The sequence below is a fragment of the Musa acuminata genome, chromosome BXJ2-2 (assembly GCF_036884655.1).
Source record: "Musa acuminata AAA Group cultivar baxijiao chromosome BXJ2-2, Cavendish_Baxijiao_AAA, whole genome shotgun sequence".
NCBI classification, from domain to species: Eukaryota; Viridiplantae; Streptophyta; class Magnoliopsida; order Zingiberales; family Musaceae; genus Musa; species Musa acuminata.
The window spans coordinates 14,678,665-14,700,242 of NC_088339.1; the positions used below are offsets into that span (position 1 = coordinate 14,678,665).

The 21,578-nt window shown below is 36.8% G+C and overlaps 1 protein-coding gene across 1 annotated transcript; it reads right to left on the minus strand.

The window, feature by feature from the left end:
* Window positions 1-19,515: 19,515 nt before the first annotated feature.
* LOC135604766 (uncharacterized protein At4g19900-like) lies at window positions 19,516-20,893 on the minus strand. The gene has a single exon (XM_065094418.1). It carries the CDS (start codon window positions 20,854-20,856, stop codon window positions 19,516-19,518), a length of 1,341 nt encoding a protein of 446 aa, XP_064950490.1. The 5' UTR covers window positions 20,857-20,893.
* Between the last annotated feature and the right edge of the window lie 685 nt (window positions 20,894-21,578).

The window sequence follows — 21,578 nt, forward strand, 5'->3', positions numbered from 1 at the left end:
GAGTCAAAAGTGCAATATCATTTTCACTGTCCTCATCACTTGATGTTCCTTTCAAGTGATCTTCTTGTGATGTGAGTGTTATATTCTTCCTGTTCTTTAGAAGGGGGTTCTCAAGCTCGTCATGATCTTGACACGTCATTTCGTAGGTCATTAGAGACCCAATAAGTTCTTCAAGAGGGAATGTTTTAAGATCCTTGGCCTCTTGAATGGTCGTAACTTTTGGATCCCAACTTTTAGGAAGGGATCTTAAGATTTTATTTACTAGTTCAAAGTTAGAAAAATCTTTACCAAGAGCTTTGAGTCCATTGATGACATCCGTGAAACGGGTGTATATGTCTCCGATGGACTTACTTGGTTTCATTCGAAAAAGTTTATAAGAGTGCACAAGGATGTTGATTTTGGACTCTTTCACTCGGCTAGTGCCTTCATGAGTGACCTCAAGAGTTCTCCAAATATCAAAAGCCGAATCACAAATTGAAACATGATTAAACTCATTTTTGTCTAGTGCACAAAATAAGGCATTCATAGCCCTTGCGTTTAAAGCAAAAACCTTCTTCTCCGATTCATTCCATTCGCTCATCGGAAGAGAAGATTTTTGAAATCTGTTTTCGACAATAGTCCAAAGATCAAAATCTATGGAAATGAGGAAGATCCTCATACGAGTCTTCCAATACGTGTAATCTGACCCATTAAACATAGGTGGACGTGTGATAGAATGACCCTCATGCATGCCGGAGTAAGCCATCTCTCTTGGGTATTAAACCAAATATGAGAGTGAGCCTTGCTCTGATACCAATTGTTAGGATCGGAGCAGCACTAAGAGGGGGGGTGAATTAGTGTAGTAGATTAAAACTTGTAAGTTCGAAAATGATTCCGTAAAATGCAAGGAGATTTCGCTTTGATTGTAACTTGAGTAAAGTAAAAACAGGAAATTTGCTGCTATGTAGATAACGATTGCAGAAAAGTAAATACTCACACATTCAATGAACATGCCAATTTAAAGTGGTTCGGTTAAATGACCTACATCCACTTGCAAAGCCTTCTTCAATGAGGCTCCCAACTTCCACTAACAAATCTCTTTGAAGGGGAAGGACAAATACCCCTCTTACAACCTTTTACAAGTGGTTCACACTCTTACAATTTTTAAAGAGAAAGACGGAGGTGAACACTCAAGCAACTTAAGACAACACTTGCTAAAGACTTTTCTAAGACCTTTATCTCAATCTATTGCTTTCAAAAAGGTTGTAATCTCAGCTGAGAATTGAGGGGTATTTATAGGCCCCAAGAGGATTCAAATTTGGGCTCCAAATTTTGAATTCTCTTGGGTTTCCGAGGCTGGCGGTGCCACCGCCTGTCAGTGTTTAACACTAACAATGTACTAGCGGTGCTACTGCCCAGTCCGACAGTACCACCGCCCGATCCTCGGGTTCTGGGTGGTGCCACCGCCCAGTCTGGCGGTGCCACCGCCTGGACTGTTCTAGCTCACTGGTTGGCCCCTAACCAGTCCGATGTTGAGCCCAATTGGCCCCTAACCAGGATATAGGATTATCCCTTAATCCTAACCCTAATTACATACTAAAAATATAATCCTAAGCAAGTTTTTAACCGACAAATGTCGAGTTTTATTCCGACGAGCTTTCCGACGATCTTCAAGCGGACTTCCGATACGCCCTCATATTTCTTCTGGCGGACTCCCAGCAGGCCCCTGATCTTGTGACGAATTCAACGAGTAGCCGAGCCTTCTCGATGATCTCCGCGAACCTCTGACGATCTCTTCAGCGGACTTCCGAAAGTTCCAACACGTCTCCGATTTCTTCTTGGTTGGTTTCGACAGCATCTCCGACGAATCTTCGGACTCTCAAACGTCCATCGAACTTTACTCCGGTATCCTTGCTTTATATTTTCAGGCTATCGTACTTAATCCTGTACACTTAACTTTAATAATATGGATTAGATCAATTAAGCCATCAATTGATTTCAACATCAAAATCCGAGATTCAACAACAATACCTTCGGGTGCATCAACTAGGTTCCAAACCTTGTTGGAGTACATGGAATCCATCTCTAAATTCATGACTTCTTATTACTTCCCGAAGTCTATACTCATAATAGACTCCTCTTAGGTCTGAGGATCAATATCCTCAACATCCTCTCCTCTAATATGTCTCACATATCTCTTAGGAGGATGAGATACTCTGCCAAAACTATGTAAAGTCGAAACTTGTGTATTAGGTACCTGAACAGACTCGGGCTGTGGAATGATGCTTAAGCTAGGTTCTCCAATCTCGCTCAACTCTATCATGCTCCCACTATCTTTGCCAAGAATATGTTCCTTCTCAAGGAACGCTCTCTTGGCTACAAAGACCTTTTGATCATCGGGATAATATAAATAATACCCATTAGTTTCCTTGGGGCATCCCACGAATATGCATCATTCCGTCCTCGATTCTAATTTGTCGGGGCTTTGTCTTTTAACGTGGGTAGGGAAACCCCAAATCTTAACCTTAAGATTGAGCTTCTTCCCTTTCCATATCTCATATGGAGTAGATACCACTGACTTAGTTGAAATTATGTTTAGAAGGTAAGCTATGGTCTCTATGGTGTATCCCCAAAATGAGGTAGGGAGGTTGGCGAAACTTATCATGGACCACACCATGTCTAACAATGTGTGATTCCTCCTTTTGGATATACCATTGAGCTGGGGTGTATAAGGAGGTGTCCACTATGACAGAATTCCATGGTCCTTAAGGAACTTGGTGAACTCAATACTCAAGTACTCACCTCTTCTATCTGATCGAAGAGTCTTGATACTCTTCCTAATATGATTCTCTACTACATTCTTATATTCCCTGAATTTCTCAAAGGCCTTAGACTTATACTTCATCAAGTACACATGTCCATACCTTGAGAAATCATCAATAAAAATAATGAAGTAAGAATAACCACTTATGACATATGTTGACATGGGACCACATACATCACTTTGTATAAGTTTCAGCAACTCAGTGACTCTCTCTCCAATTCCACTAAATGGAGAGTTGGTCATTTTTTCACGAAGGCAAGACTCACAAGTTACATATGACTCATAGTCGAATGGATCTAGATATTCATCCTTTAGTAACTTTTGAATCCTTCCCTAATGGATATGACATAGTCTACAATGCCACAGGTATGCACTGTTCACCTCATCTCGTTTCCTCTTGGACACACTTATATTCATTATATATAGAGTAATGTCTAGCATAAACAAACCATTATGCAAAGATCCTTATGCCAATCTCCTAAGCTTTGCCAGAATTAGCAATAAATTGCATAAATGTATCCAATACCATGCACTATCACAAAAATCTGACAACTAGAGACTGATCATGAATGTACTTGAAGCTTCTTCAAGCTTCTGTTTGGCTCTCTCTACAAGATACTTTTTGTAATTCCTCTTCCAATGCTCATTTTTACTATAATGGAAGCACTGGCCTTTGTCCTTTGTTGGATCTTTCTTAGCAAACTTTGCTTTACCCGATCTGCCCTTGTCATTTTTAAGGGATTTTTTTGCCTTCCTTTTCTTTCTAGTCTCACCAGCATAGAGAACTGGCTTCTCTTTCTTAATAGTGTTCTCTACCTCCCTTAATATATTGAGGAGCTTAGGGAGAGTCACCTCAATTTTGTTCATATTAAAATTCATTATGAACTAAGAAAAGAAATCTGGTAGGGACAGAAGTACAAGGTCTACACACAAGTCATCCTCTAGAACCATTCCTAGACCTATGAGTTTCTCGATCCACTCAATCATCTTAAGGACATGGTTCTGAACCGATGTCCCCTTAGTCATCCTAACACGGAAGATACTCTTGGATATCTTATATCGCTGAGTCCTACCATGTTCCTTAAACAATTTTCGAAGATGCATGAGAATGGATTTGACATCCATGTTTTCAAGCTGTCTCTATAACTCAGGAGTCATAGAGCCCAACATGTAATATTGAGTAAGAGTGGAGTCATATATGTACTTCAAGTAGCGAGCAATCTCATCCTCACTTACCCCTCCCTCGAGCATAGACATCTTTATATTAAGGACATACATGATTTCTCCACCATGAGTACGATTCTTAGGTTATGGAGCCAATCAGTGTAATTTGGACCAATGAGACAGTTGACACCAAGTATGTCACGTAAGGGATTTGACTGGGACATATTTCTAAAAATTAAGATGTAATAAAAATAAATAACATGTATATTTTGTTAGGATCGAGAGCACTAAGAGGGGGGGGGGTTGAATTAGTGCAGCGGATATCTTTCACTATTAAAATCGAAAGCTGCGTTCGTTTGATAAAAATGATTTCGATGTAAAAGCTGATTCTAAGATTACTTTAACTTAAGATTAAGCGAGATGACGTTAAAGTAAATCTACGAAGGCAATTTGCAGTTTATGATGAAAATCAGAATGCAAGCGCAAACTGAAATGCGACGTTCGTACGATAAAACCAGTTTACGTCTAAATGCCAATTTTGAAGATACTGAACTTTGAGATATGTTTTATAAATGCGCAGAAGGCAGTTTGCAGTTATGATTGAAATCAAAACGTAAACGTAAACTGAAATGTAATGATCGTACGAAAAAACCGATTTACGTCTAAACGCAGATTCGGAAAGCTCTGAACTTAGAAACTCGTTCGTAAAAGCACAGAAGGCAGTAGCTATTTAGGAGGTTTGCAGTAAAGATAAAATGCTCAAAGTAAATGCAAACCGAGATTTAGAGTGGTTCGGTCAATCTTGACCTACTCTACTTTTGGCTTCCTCCACCGACGAGGTCACCGACGTCAACTAGAGGCCTTCCTTCAATAGGCGAAGGCCAACCACCCTTTTACAGTTTCACTCCTTTTGACGAGCTTAGGAGACAACCCTTACAGAAATTTCTCTCCTCTCTTTACAACTCAGATCTTGGAAGAACAGATGGAGAAGAACTTTTGGCCTTTACAACAATTTTGAGCTCTAAGAATCATAGAAAAAGATCAATAGAATGAGGTCGTAAAGGTAAAAAAAGTACACGTCAATTAATTTGATACGGTATCTATTTATACATTTATACATGTTAAAAGAGAGAATTTTCTTTAACTGGGTAGCGAGATTTCCTCGGGCAATCGAAGAAATCTCATATGCTATGCAGTTGGGGAAATCTCTCTGTTATCATGCCCCCGCAAGATTGAGCTCTTATCAAGGATGTCGATCTTGGATTGATGCAACAAAAATAGTTTACAAGTGAGAGGCTTCATGAGTAAGTCTAGTTGATTAGCCGTATGTACATGAGAGACACGTAGTTGATGTTTGACAACTTAATCTCGCACGAAGTGATAGTCGATGGCAATGTGTTTCATATATGAGTAGAACACTAGATTGACACATAAGTAGATAGCTCCAACATTGTCATAATATATTGTAGGAGTAAGGGTAGAGCTGAAGTTGAGTTCCTCGAGGAAATTTATAACCCAATTGAGTTCAACAGTAGTGGTAGCGATGGCACGATATTCAACTTCACCGTGCGATTGTCTTTTACTTCTTAGAACTCCAACTGATTGGATTAGATCCAAAAAAGACTATATACTCTGACATAGATATTCTATCATCAAAGTTTTTCGCTTAATCAGCATTAGCAAAGGCACGGAGATGAAGTGAGGTATGTTTGCGGAGAAAGAGGCCATGATTGAGGGTCCCTTTAAGATACCATAAAATTCATTTAACCGTAGGCCAATATATAGTAGAAGGCTGGTGCATATATTGAGATAATTTATTGACTACAAATGAGATATCTATAGGGGTGAGAGCTAAGTACTATAAGGAGCCAAGTAGTTGTCGGTATTAAGTTGAGTCCGTATTAGGGCTGCCATTACATAATTTAAGTGATTCACTAGTAGAGAGGGGAATTGCAACCTCTTTTGCATCCTACATATTTGTCTTTGATAATAAGTCTTGAATATACTTTCTTTCTGATAGGAGGAGACCTGAGGGTATAAATGTTCCTTCCACTCTCAAAAAGTAACTCAAGAGTCCTAAATCTTTGAGGGAGAATCGATCAGCCAATTGCTTTAGAAATGCCTGAATCTCTAAGGGATCATTGCTTATGATAATAATATCATCCACATATACTAGAAGATAAATTGTGTTTCTATTTTGTTGTCATAGGAATAATGAGATATCAGACTTGAAGTTGATGAAGCCAATTGATATCAGAAACGATCCAAGTTTAGTATACTAAGCTCTTGGAGCTTGACAGAGTCCATAAATGACTTTTTGTAGTTTGATATGTCTCAGATACTAATGATGAACGAAGCCAGGGAGTTGCTACAGAAATACATCTTCAGTTAGAGTCCCTTGTATAAAGGCATTATTAACGTCCAATTGTCATAAGTGTCAGCCTTTAGAGATGATCATGTAAGAAATCAATGAAGCCAACTTGTGTTTCTAAATCATTATAATAGAAACACAAAAAAACTGATGTGGAAATAAAATAGCGTACCTCTAGTCATTGTTGTCAAGAATTTCTACAGAGGTTTATTCTTGAACCTTGGCACTTCTCGGCTCAGAGCTCTCGCTTTAGATGGTGTAGGAAAGCCTTTTTGTTTCGAAGAGATGATTGAGCCTAGGGACCAAAATCTTCATATATATATAGATATTCTCCCATCAAGAATATTTATTATCACCAACTCATAACGTTCAAGAATTAATTTAAATTTATAACGTTTGGACCATAATAAAGAATTTTAATGATATTAAATATTAAATTTAATAATAACGATTTTATGTATAATGAATAAAAAACTAAAATCATTTAAACCATAATAAATGAAGAAATTCATGATGAATTATGAATCTTAATGAGAACGATTACATTATTATTAAATAAGATATTTAATAATAACGGTTACATTCTCCCATTTGGTCCATACGTTTAGCTTAATAATTTGAATTAATCGAACAACTTTCTTAAGAAATAAATACATGAATCATAGCGATAACTCCTCTAAGAGCGAGTATTATCATCCATGTATCACGATATATTTAGTTTCTTAATCTTAATGTGGTAATATTACTTAATGAATAAACCTTATGTTTATTCTTGGTCCAATAATAATATATTTTCTCAAAATAATGTGCACATGAATGAGAAAATATCACAATATATAAGAGTTTCAATATCATTACAAAGTGGAACCAAGTCCCATTTCTCTACATGATCCTTGAATTTCAGAGGTGGCATGCCTTCAGTCAAAGGATCAGCAATCATCAATTCAATGCTAATATGCTCAATGACCACTTTCTTTTCTTTTACACATTCTCTTATGGCTAAATACTTAATGTCAATATGTTTACTTCGACTTCGACTTTTATTATTTTTAGCCATAAAGACATCAGCTGAATTATCATAAAAAAATCTTAATGGCCTAGAAATAGAATCTATGATTCTAAGCTAAAAAATGAAACTCTTAAGCCATACACCATGTGAAGTAGCCTTAAAACAAAAGACAAACTCAATTTCCATGGTAGAAGTAGCAGTCAAGATCTGCTTAGTGCTTCTCCAAGAAATAGCTCCATCGGTCATCATAAAAATATATCCTGATGTTGATTTACAAGAATCAAGACAATCGGCGAAGTCTGAATCTGAGTAACCAATCACATCTAGATTGTTTGTATATCTATACATAAGCATGTAATCTCTGGTTCCTTGTAGATATCTCATCACTTTCTTTGCAGCTCTCTAGTGGTCCATACTTGGACCACTGGATTTAACCACATGTCATGGACTTAGCTGGTTTTGCCTAAGTCGTACGGCACCCTTGCGTGTCCATCCGCAAAGGTCAGCCTCCCCGAAGCCTCCCATGGTCCCTTAGGACCCACAAAAGAGAGAACGGGATAGAGAAAATGCTTCACTCGGGATCCACAAGCAAATATCTCCGAAAATACTTCATAGACAATGCAAATTACAAACAGACTTTACAAGCTCTGAGCAGTTGCACAACAAAAGGTAAAATTATCCATTACAGATCGAAAATCTCTCGCACGTGTCCACATGACACAACCTTTATTTATAAGCCTAAAGCGGCCACCAACCTAACTAAAATAGGACTATTAAGCCTTCGGTTGTCCCTCTACATGCTGTGGAGAGCATAAACATACCAAAAGACATGGACATACATAAGCATTACATCAAACATCCTGTTTAGAAGTTTGTCCGTGATATTCTCCCCCACTTATTCCTTCGACGTCCTCGTCGAAGCCTTTGTCAACACTGCAACTCCTCGCCTTTGCTGAGTCATCAATCTTCTGCTCCAGCTACAATACGCCTCTTGGCTCCCAACTGCTCTTCGTTGCTGTTTTTGAGTCGTCGAACCTTTGATCCGCCATGCTGCTTCAACTCGACAATGACTCTGACTCTAGTGAGGGGTTGGCTGAGTTGTGTTGATCCCTATTATTTCCTATGGATCCTCCAGATGAAGGAAAAGACCATCCTTATTGCGCTAGTCTCTCAAATGCCTTATGCTGCTTGAATTGGGTGGATGTTTGTTGGAGCTTTAACGAGCATCGTCTCGTAAACTTCTGAAGTTTTGGGTCCTTCCTCCACAAAATTTGCTCATTGACTCTTCTTTCACTTAGTTGTCACATCCAAGTAGGTTCGCATCACTTCCGATTTCGATTGGCATTTCATTGGGAAATGAAGTGGACAATCTACTCTCAGTAACACTGATCACCGTTGGTGAGGATTTAACAACTATTGTCTTCCATTATCTTCGAAGGGTCCTGAAATTGTTAAGAAGTTAATGTATATTTTAGAATATTATAAATTAATATTTTATCTTTTAAATAAGATTGGATAGAATTTTATAGATAAAGAATTCTTAGTTTAAAATATATTTTGAAATATTTCAAATTGATGTCTTATGTTTTAAATAAGATTAGATAGAGTTGTTGAGATTAGAAGCTCTTATATTTCACATCTATAAATAAATAATATCTATATGTGTAGATAAATTCGAGCCTCAAGTATTCAAATCAAGTTTAAGAGTCATTCATACAAGTATTTTTCTTTTTTAGAAGTTCAATAAATATTTTTTTTTACCTTAGTTTGTTCTTCTTCTATTTGATTTGATCTTGAGCTACTAGTACTTTGTTACTACTATTTGAGAAAGGGTTGTACTTGCATGTGATCCTCCTTTTCTTCACATGATATCAAAGCCATAAGAGTAGTAATCTGTGTTTCAAAATATCTTTGGAGAAGAAAATAACCTTTTTTAATTATGAAAAATTATAGTCGAGTTTGTGGATTTAATATTAAACTTCTCAATCAGTCTAACTATAAGATCTAAATAACTTGTTTAGAGTCTTATCTCATAGGAGAAAATCTACGGAATGTAGTTAGTAGCAATGTACAATAACACTAAATGCTACGGATTGAGACGTCATGAAGAGATTAAGGCTTTAAATGTAAATGTTGAATTTGCATTAAAGATGTCTATTTCTCATGATCTCTTTGAATACATTATTCGTTATAAATTAACTTCAAAGATTTAAATCACTCTTTATGCATTGCTCAACAAAAAGAATATGGCTCGGCTTCGATATTTGGAGAATGATTTAGCAAGTACTATATAAGGTGATCCTTTAATTTCTAGTATTTTTATGATTAAAAATTTATATTTAGATATATCACTCTTAGATCCAAATAAGCCTATTTCTTATGCACGAATGAAATATTATATTATTCGTGATCTTCGAAAATAATATATTTCTCATGTTACGTCTATTCAGGGATGGTTTCAACAACCATTCTTAGTAGGGTTGAACAATCTTCTTACTTCTCAAGAATCCCTAGCTCATCAAATGGCTAGAGTTTCTATTTTAAGAGGAGATGAAGATGCCTTTTTTATAAATAAGAAAAAAGATAATGATAATGATAAAAAGAAGAAAGATGATGCTAACAACAAGCAAGAGCCTTCTTCGAATAATGGTGCAATTCGAAAGAAGATCAAGTGTTATAAGTGTGGCAAGTTAGGCCATATCAAGAAAAATTATCATGTGAAGATTAAAGGTGAAAATATTATAAATAAAGAAGATTGTTTTAATGCTACTAAAGCTATGACATCTGTCAATTTTGAAAATGATTAAATTATTGATTCATAATGTTATCATAATCTCATTAGTGATGGTAACAAATTCACCGATCTTCGTCAATATGAAAGTAATGATATAATTATCATGAAAGATAATATTATTTACTAAGTGAAAAAGGAAGGCACTATCATAATCTCAGAAAAAAAAAATAATGATCCCATTATATTGAAGAGCGTGTACTATATTTCAGGTATGAAGAAAAATCTTTTCTTTATTGCAAATGCTAGAAATTATATTTTTGTTATCCTAATGAAGTCACGTTTCTTCATAATATAAAAGAAGTTTCTTCATAATATAAAATAATTAAATGTAAATATAGTATATACTGGTAAAAGGGTCAAATATTTATATATTTTGCCAATATCAATCTCTTATTGATAAGACGAGTACAAATGATGGTACATCAATTTGGCATACTAGACCTAGGCATATAAATTTTCTTAAATTAAATATTATGATATAGAAAAGTTTAGGGAATGGTCGTCTTAATCTTACTAATTTTAGTAGTAATGAAATTTGTGAATGTTATCAATATGGCAAAGCACACAAGCAACGTTTTGATATATCACTTTCAAGATATAAATTCCTCTCAAAGCTTATTCATAGCGATCTAATGAGCCCTACTCAAGTACCATCTTATTCAAGTTCTCGTTATATGCTTCTCTTTATTGATGATTTTACAAGGTTTACTTGGGTCTATTTTGTGAAGAAAAAAATCAAATGTTTTTTTAAAATTTTAAGAGTTCAAGTTAACAATTACACTTGAAGAAAAAAAAAGATTATGCACCGATAATGGTGGAGAGTTCACTTCTGATAGATTCTTCTCTTTTTATAAAGAATATTATCAAAAGGAAACTTATATATACAAATACACCATAACAAAATGGTATGGCTAAATGAAAAATTTAACATCTCGTGGAGACTTGTAAGTTCTGGCTTCATGTAAAGAATTTATCAAAGGCCTTATGGGGCAGAAAGTATGATATGCGTAACTTATGTTATTAATCAAACTCCTCTTAGTCCAATCAATCGGAAATCTCTATGTGTGCTCATCTTTGGTGAGAAACGAAATATTAAACATTTTAGAGTATTTGGTTCTCCATGCTATGTTCACATACCAAACTCAAAGATAAACATGCTTGATGCTAAGGCCAAGAAATTCATCTTTATTGGTTATGATAAAGGGAAGAAAGGTTGAAAATACATGGATTCACAAACATATAGGTATGTGGTATTTCGAGATATTGTGTTTGATGAAATTTCTTGTTATTATTCTTCACAAGTAATTTTCTTTTAAATATCAATCACAATAATGAAAGTGATACATGTTCAAAACATGTGATTATTCCATTGTCATTTGGTGCTCCTATGGATTTTGGCTCATCTCCTTCCTCATATATATATCTACTCCTGTTATTTCTTCACCACCAATGATAGAGTAAAGTGATAGAGGGACTAATGATGCTCATAAAATGAAAATTCAAGATTAAAAAGAACAATTGTCAAATCAGCATATTATAGAAATGGAGACAATGTCGACATATATCACTGTTTCTTTTCTAAATAAATTGATCTTGAACCTCCTTATTTTGATGAAGCCAAAAGTGTTAAAGTATAGGAGAATGCCATGCATGAAGAAATGAATGCTCTTCATTAAATTAAAACTTGGGATCTTGTGGCAAAGTCTACAAATATAGATTTAATTACTTGTAAATAGGTCTATAAGGTGAAACATAAGTCAAATGTGATTAAGACTAATGGGATTCCAAGAAAAGTTTGAGTTGATGGTATGTATGTTTCTACTTTTGCTCATGGATTGTCTAAAGACAGGTTTAGGCCCTTATAAGATAAAAGATTCACATCATTGCCTATTGGTTTTTGTGAGGAATTTGGTGCTATTTCTGATTTGCATAAGTCTATTCAATCATCATATAGATATTGTGCCTTCTACACAAAGTCCAGTTAGACATTTTAATGGTCTTCTATCTAGTAAGTTTGGATCAAGCTATGGGTCAAGAGGCATTCTAGATGGTTCTAGAAGTTTTCAGATAGAGTAACTTCATTCAGATAGATTTTCAAGTAGTATAAGAAAGGATTTGGATAATAATATTCACATGCACCCCGAAAAACACTTTGGTTAGGGGTCGTACTTCTACAAGTGATCCTATACTTGATGGTAGTTATAGACATGACTTTGCAAATCAAGTCGGGACTTATATCCAAAAGTATAAGGAGTGTTAAGAAGTTAAAGTATATTTTAAAAAATTATAAATTAATATTTTATATTTTAAATAAAATTAGATAGAATTTTAGAAATAAATTCTTAGTTTAAATATATTTTTAAAAGATTTCAAATTGATGACTTATCTTTTAAATAAGATTAGATAGAGTTATAGAGATTAGAAACTATTATTTCACGTCTATAAATAGGTGGCATCTATATACATAAATAAATTTAAGTAGAACCGTTCAAGTATTTTTCTTTTTGAGAAGTTTATTTTTTTTTCATCTTGATTTCTTCTTCTTCTTCTATTTAATTTGATCTTGCGTTAATAAAATCTTATTACTATTATTTGAGAAAAGATTATAGATCCTCCTTTTGTTCATAGAAACTACAAGACTTCTTTTATTACCGATGCTCATTTGGCATCGAAATCGCTTGTATTTCGTTACTATTTTCTATTAATAGTCAAATTTCACCGTTACCTGTGGATGCACCATCTACATTTAATTTGAACCAGCATTGCCTGTGATGGAGATATAAACAGGAATAACCTTTGTATATGAACAAATACTAGAAGACCATAATATGCAGTGGAATTAAATGAAAGCACAATAAAACAGAACACCAAGATATGCGTGGAAAACCCCTCCAATGTGAAGGGTAAAAATCACGGGGCAAACTAGAAATAATCCACTATGAGAATAATGAATATATAAATCTCAATCTCTTGCCCTAAACCTTAGCAACAATCACAAGAGAATAACTGGGATACAAGGATCACGTCACTGCCTACAATATCTAAAACCTCCCCAAGTAATCACAACAAGAGTCTACTGTAGATTTGATCTAACCTGAGATGAGAACACTACTAGATGATTGAGAACAACCTCTCTGCATTGTCCTTGTCTTTTTCCCTTTCTTTCTTTTCCTTTTCTACCTTGTTTTCCTCCTTTTCTTTGGAATCCCGTGGCTATATTCTTCTCCCACATTGCTGCCCTATTTATGTCTTTTTCTGCCTCTAAAACGCAGCCATCACACCTCTCTAATGTTAATTAGGGTTAGGTTAAGAGGGGGTGTGGGCTGCCCAAGCCCACTATAGGCTGAATCTGTGGGCTGCCAGCCCAACAACCTCCCTATTCAGCCCATAAGGGAGGCTGTCCCATGACTCCTCAATGTGAAACCATGCTGACTAACTATCGGTATATCTTCTGTCTTTCTTTTGGTAAGGTCTTCATTCAATTTGGTAGTAGTACCAAATCATAAGTGTGGTTCTTCTGAAGAGCATCCATCTCTTCATGCATAGCAACTAACCACTTTTCTTTCTACTCACTTTCAACTATTTCTTGGTAACTCTCTGGTTCACCTGCATCAGTAAGCATCACATACTCATATGTAGAGTATCTTCTGGAAGGTTGACATTGTCTAGAAGATCTTCTCAACTGAGGTTCTGCTGGAACTTGCTCTCCTACTTCTTCTTGCTCAACATGTCCTGCAGGTAGATCAACGTCAGGCTCTACACCATCTTCCTGCATATCTCCCCCATCACCCTGATATACTGGAGGAATAACTAGGTCACAATATGCTAATCCTTCTGTAGAAGTATTGGCTGGTGCCTTCTTCTTCAAATCTTCAAAAGTTTGATCCTCAAAGAAGACTACATCTTTGCTTCTAAACACATTCTGCTTTTCTAGATCCCAAAGCCTGTAACCAAAATGATCATGTGAGTAACCAAGAAAAATACATTTTTTAATCTTACCATCCAGCTTGGACCTCTCATTATCTGGAACATGTGCTAATGCACGACAACCAAACACTCTCAAATGCTTGTAGGAAACATCTTTCCCTAACCATACATGCTCTACAACATCACCATCTAGGGTTGTACATGGTGATAAGTTGATCACATCAACTGCAGTCCTCAAAGCCTCATCCAAAACCTTTTGGGTAGCTTGGCCTGTGAAAGCATACATTTGATCTTTTCCATGATGGTGCGATTCATCCTCTCTGCAATTGCATTATGCTGAGGTGTACCAGGAACTGTCATCTTATGTTGAATCCCATGTGACCTGCAATAGTCATTAAACAATCCTGTATACTCACTACCATTATCTGATCTTATGCATTTCAATTTCCTTTCTGTCTCCCTTTCAACCCTGGCATGAAACTCTTTGAAGACATTAATCACCTGATCTTTAGTCTTCAAAGCATAGGCCCAAACTTTCTTGAAAAAATCATCTATAAAAGTGATAAAATAAAGTGCACCATTTATACCAAGAACATCAATAGATCCACCAGGAGTTTTTGTCCTCAAAGGACCACATACATCTGTATAAATACGGTCTAAGGCATGTATTTTTTTAGACAAAGCAGGACTAGCAAATGAAACTCTATGTTGTTTACCTGCCAAACAATCAATACAAGGGTTCAGATGTATACCTTTGAGGTCTAGTAATACATCTCTCTTGGAAAGAGCTTGCAGCCCCTTCTGAAGTCTTTTTCTATACCATTTAACTGCTCACCATAAGCTTTAGCCTGCAACCTATACAAAGTATGACATTTCGTTCCATTACCTATAACAAGAGAACCCTTATTGAGCTTCCATTGCCCTTTGTGAAATATGCTATCGTAGTCTTCATCATCTAGCTTTCCAACTGAAATTAAATTCAGCCTCAAGTCAACCACATGCCTCACATCCTTAAGCACCAACTTGTAACCAAGGTTGGTCTTTAAATGGATATCACCCATGTCTATAATGTTTGCTGTGTCATAGTTGCCCATCTTGATAATACCAAAATTTTCAGACCTATATGTAGTAAAAAACTCCATCCGTGGTGTAACATGATAAGAAGCATCTATGTCAATCACCCACTCAAGATCCTGACACACAAAAAAAGAAATATCATCAGAAGGAAACAAAATCAAATAATCACCACCCTGCATTATAGTTGTGATATTATCTTTTGACTCTATAGACTCCACTTCTTTTTCCTTTTTCTTGCTCTTCTTATGTTGCTTACATTGGTTCTTGTAATGTCCTTTCTCACCACAATTATAGCAAACAATATCTTTTCTTGATCTTAACTTGCTTCTACCCATGCGTGAACTGCTTCTAGACTTTGACCTTCCTCTGTTCTCTGAGATAAGTGCCTGTGAATCATTTTGAGATGTTGCCGAACTCTTTCTTCTCAACTCCTCATTTAACAAACTGCTTGTTACTTGACTCATAGTGACAACACCATTTGGCACAGAATTACTGAGGGAAACCACCAGTGTCTCCCAACTTTCTAGTAATGAACTGAGAAGTAACAATGCTTGCAACTCATCATCAAGAGACATTTTTATAGAGGATAACTGGTTAGTAATACTTTGCATTTCATTCAAATGTTCAGTAATAGAAGCACCCTCTCTATATTTTAGGTTCACAAGTTTTCTGATAAAAAAAACTTTATTGCCAGTTGTTTTTCTTTTATAGAGACTTTCTAACTTTTTCCAAAGAGAATATACAGAAATTTCAGTAGAAACATGGTGAAAGACACTATCATCAAGCCACTATCGAATAAATCCAATTGTTTTTCGATCTAACCTCTTCCACTCATCATTTGTCATAGTTGTGGGTTTTGCATTATCCCCTTGCAAAGGTCCATACAAATCTTTGCAATACAAGAGATCTTCCATTCTTGGTTTCTATATCATCCAATTATTTCCATTTAAACTAATCATGCGAGAAATATTACTAGCCTCCATGTTCAAATACAAAAATTAAATCACCAAAATCCCTTTTGCTCTGATACCAGTTGATGGGGATATAAACAAGAATAACCTTTGTATATGAACAAATACTAGAAGACCATAATACGTAGTGGAATTAAATGAAAGCACAATCAAACAGAACACCAAGATATACGTGGAAAATCCCTCCAATGTGAAGGGTAAAAACCACGGGGCAAACTAGAGATAATCCACTATGAGAATAATGAATATACAAATCTCAATCTCTTGTCCTAAACCCTAGCAATAATCACAAGAGAATAATTGGGATACAAGGATCACGTCACTGTCTACAATATCTAAAACCTCCCCAAGTAATCACAGCAAGAGTCTACTATAGATTTGATCTAACCTGAGATGAGAACACTGCTAGATGATTGAGAATAACCTTTCTGTGTTGTCCTTGTCTTCTTCCCTTTCTTTCTCTTCCTTTTCTGCCTTGTTTTCCTCCTTTTCTTTGGAATCCCGTAGCTATATTCTTTTCCCACGTTGCTATCCTATTTATGTCTTTTTCTATCTTTAAAATACAGACATCGTACCTCCCTAATGTTAATTAGGGTTAGATTAAGAGGGGGTATGGGTTGTGGGCTGTTCAAACCCACTATGGGTTGAATCTGTGGGCTGTCAGCCCATCAGCCTGGGTCGACACTAGAATTATGTATCTCACCCATTATTATTATACCTTCGGAGCTTTGCAAAATTTTACAAGACATCATATATGAAATTGTTTTATACAAAACAGTCTTAACTCCTTTAAATAGGAAATCGTTTCTGGCCGTCCAAATCAACCAGAGATTAAGCCAAAATCTATTATTCCAATCATTAAAATACAAGAATATCATATTAAGATTAATGTTACGAAAATATCAAATACTTTTAGCAAATCTGTAATTAAATACCGTTTGTACAAAAGAAGCAGTCGCTAATCGAGATTGTAATAATCTCCAACAAGTAACGAGAGACTCGTGGCCATTCACTTTGCCATAATTCCTTTTTATCACTAGAAATTTCTTCTGCATTATTGAGGAATTTGTATACTGATCTAGTTGATGGTTGCCCTCTAGAAATAAATTTTCAGCAAATTGCATAAGCATTAGGCTAATGAGATACTTCGACATTAGTAATTTTAATGGTAGTATGCAACCCAAACAATTGAATTAGTAACTCATGATTCCAACTATGTTTATTCAAGGTTATGTCTACCCAAACCATCTTCCTTATTATATTTTGTGACTGTTTCCTAAGCTATTAAAGGCATACTTTGAATCTAATGATAACATATTAGAGTTGTCGTATTACTTTTGCTCCTCTCCCAACCCTCTTTACCATTTGTTATAGCAGGAATTTTAAAAAATATATAAAATAGATATGCCCGGAAAATGGAGACTACGTTTGCCCACTAGCAGATGTGCATCGTCGTGAGCGATGGAGAATGGCAACTATAAGATGGCATACTGCTACTAGCCCTTCGTCATGAGGTTCACTAGCTTCAAGCTATGAGGGTGCTCATACCTCGTCGCCAAGCTGCGGTTGGTTCTTTTAACAAATCAAATATGGATAAAAAATTAAAATCAAATTTTAGTTGAAATATGCTTTATAGATCCAAAACAAGATTTTAGAATGTTTCTATAAAATTTATTAAATCTATAATAATATGTATAAAATCTTATAATAATTAAGAAACATATTAACACGGAAACACACACGATGAATCCATCAAAGTATTTTATGAATAAATCGATGATTTGAACTTCCAATTACAGAGTATTCTTAAAAACTTTATATTTCTTTTTGATGTGTAAAAAGAAATTTTATTCCAATCGGAGGCCATAACCCTATTTATATTTATAACCGATGAATATGCAATTATGATTATATTTATAATTGATGAATCTATAATTATATGTCAAGAGTTTCATATTCCTAACTTATCTTGTCATTAAGTTAGAAACTTTATATTTCTCTTTGAAGTGTAAAAAAAAACTTTATTCTAATCAGGGATCATAACCCTATTTATATTATGAATCTACAATTATGATTACATTTATAATTGATGAATCTATAATTATGCTTAAAGAGTTTCATATTCCTAACTTATCTCTGTGTTAGAAATATGATTGATGGTAATTATTTCATATTCATAACCCTATTTCATATTCATAACTTATCTCATCATAATTGATGAATCTGTAATTATGCTTGAGTTTCATATTCCTAACTTATCTCGTCATTAAATTTTATAATTAAATTTTATAATAATTATATTTTTTTATTTAATTAATTTTATTTTTGTTAGATTATTTTAATTTTAACTAATCAAAATAATAACTTAACATATTTAATTATGACCCTTAAAAGTCTAATAGTGCAGCGCAGCTACCTGCTTTACGATTACTGTAAGGACTCCACCGGGAACCCTTTTATCACGCCGGAATGGACTCCACGAAGCACCCTACTCTCACGCCGGAATAACGAAGCTGTGAATGCCCAGTTGTGCTATGGTTTGTTTGCTGCTACAAGGATGAGCCACCGCAACTGCTGTGCGTTGTAGAAGTTGAAGCGTTTGTCTTTGATTCTATAATTAAATACAAGGGCGTGTGCTTTGGTTTTCTGTTCGCATCTTCTTCTTCTTCTTCTTCTTTCTCTTTTGAATCGTTTGGCTTTCCTTTATCCTCGAGTATCGTCTATCACGGGCCTGGAAATCTCGATAAGCTTCCAGTTGGTCCAACTCGACTCGAACCAGCTTAGAGTCAGGTATGACATCCGTTGTTGGCTCAGGTCGGGTTTCGGACCATCCGTTTGCTGGAATGTCGTCGAACCATCCGTTTAACTTTAACCCGACTTCGCGTATCTTCTTCGGGTTCAGGTATGCACCACTGTTTGATTAGGTCGAATTCGGATCACAGTCCACGTTAACATGGTGAAAGCCCACGCCGCGGTTCACCACGTAGCTAGCTAGCTAGCTATGATGATCGTCGTCGCACGAACCTCGAAGCGTGACGACGCACGTCCCTCCCCTCATCTTTCTACCAGAGTCTGTAACTGCTGTGAACGAGTTCCTCCCTCAGTAGTGACTGATATTAAGACATGCCGATTTACTAGTAGAACTACTACTTACCTTGGTAAAGAAAACCATATGAAACCTAATCGATAAACTATTTTGGATTGCAATCCGATCAAAAGAAATCACAACCTGTATCATCCAAACAAATAAAATAACGAGCATTCCGTTCTGCAACAAAAGCATGGGCTTAGTTGGTCCAGTAACTCAGAAGCAAAGAACAAAGTCCACCATTACTTCGTTTTTCTACTACTCTCTCAAAGCTTTTCAAACAAGTAAGACGACAATGCAGGAATCTCTTCCTACTCTTTATGGACAAGAGACGATGAGAGATTGCAGATAACGCAAGAATCCAACATTATTCTGCTGATGACACTGCCTTCCTCAACCTTGATCCTGCTGCTCTGCTTGTTCCAAAGATGGAGAGAGTAGCTCGCTCCTCGAATCCAACCGAAGTTTTCAGAAATCCATCTCGAATGACTCTGGTTTCGTGGCCCCGAGAACAGCGTCGATATCTTATTCCAGCCTACCGGGTAGAACGCCGGCGGTGGCAGCACACTGAAACTGTAACCAGGCTTTCCCCTAATCCTCGCCGCCACCCTCGAGACAAGGTAAGGCCCATTGTGACCCCATTTGTTTCCGTCGAAGGTCATCGCGAACTCCTGCAAGAACTTATAAAGCAGGGGATGCCTCCTGTCGAATACCATCACGGCATTGTTCAGCCGAGTCCAGTTGCCTGTCCCTGCGTCCACGGCCTGTGCTCCGATGGTGTTCCTGAGACCGCCGAAGCCTTTGAGGATTATGACATCGGTGTCGACGTAAACACCGCCGTACTTGTACAAGACGGCGAGGCGGAGCAAGTTTGAGAGGTTTTGGCCGAGGGGGACCTCTCCGGGGCTGACTTCCCTTCGTCGGAGCCGATGGAACCAGGGCGCAGCCGGCGTTCTCTTCAGGAGGTGGGTGAAGTCCGGGGAGACCGCCGCCACGCGAAACCCCCGCTCGACGAACGGTTTGAGAAGCAGAGATCCAAGGGTCGAGTCCATGGTGTTGGAGACGATAAGCAAGCAGGCATGTGGGTGGGACTTGAATAGGCTCTCGACGGAGAACAACTCCCGCGGGCCGAACGCCTCCAAGGAGGAGATCCAGGCCATGAAGAAGCGATCTTTACAAGGAGGCCCCGATCTGTGTCCACGGAAGAAATCATCGGTTCGCTTGGCGAACGTTCTCGACCGAGCATTGGTTTGCAGGATCTTGAGGAGAAGGTTGCCCCTCTGCTTCGAGGTGGGAGCTCTGCGAGTGGTAGCGGGGGACGCGGGCCGAGTACGGCCGTCGACGGAGTCGGAGTAAAAGCGGGAGCTCACGTAAGTTTTCCCGTTACGGTGGCCGGATTCTCCGCCGAGAAAGCGCAAAGGAGGCGCTTTTGCTATCGGGGCGCCGAGGTTAGGAAAGGAGCGGTTCCAGGCGAGGCGGCAAATGAGGCTGAGGCAGTTGCATTCCAGGAGAAAGAGGAGAGCGAGGGCGAACAAGAGTAAGAGGAGGAGGGGAAGAGGCCTCGTCCGCCATGCCATTGTGGCGGAACAACACGTCCATCCGCTCCGGTTTCTTGAACTACCTCTGCGTCGCTGCTGTCCCACCGAACGCATGGTTTGCCTTCTTCACCTTCCGGTGAAAAGAAACATGTTGTTCGTTTCTCTCTCAATACAGAGTATTTGCGGTATATATATATATATATATCATCTGTTGGTCGCCTCTGCTTTCGCAAGTTAGCTAACCCCACCGATTGCCTCATCGTGTGTCTTAGTCCACGCAAGTGATACTTTTGGGGTTTGATAAGAACAATTAGGGTTAGTGTGGGAACCCATGCTCGTGCCCGCGACACTTTTGCGGTCCGACGAAGACAGTTAGGACTGGCGAAGATGCCCATACCCATGTGGTGGTATAAAACAGGAGAAGATGATGGGTTTGATGAAGGTTTTTTCACATGGTTAGGAGCATCTATAGAAATTTTTCAAAGGAGAAGAACTCTCCTAAAATATCCCAAACTTGGGATTTTTAAAAACATTCATCCATACATATAATTTATAATTTATAAAAAATTTGGACTAGTCACTGCTAAATTATGATTGAAAATAATTATTCTAAATTACAAAAATATTTATAATGTATAGTACATCAAGTTCTCAAGAGTATAATTAACGATTAGAAGTTGGTTATATTAGTCAAATGATGGTCAACTTCAACTTAATTATCTAGAAATGAATGGCAAACCTTTTGTATATATATATATATATATATATATATATATATATATATATATATATATATATATATATATCGCTTATATTCTGTATTATCTGTACTTAAT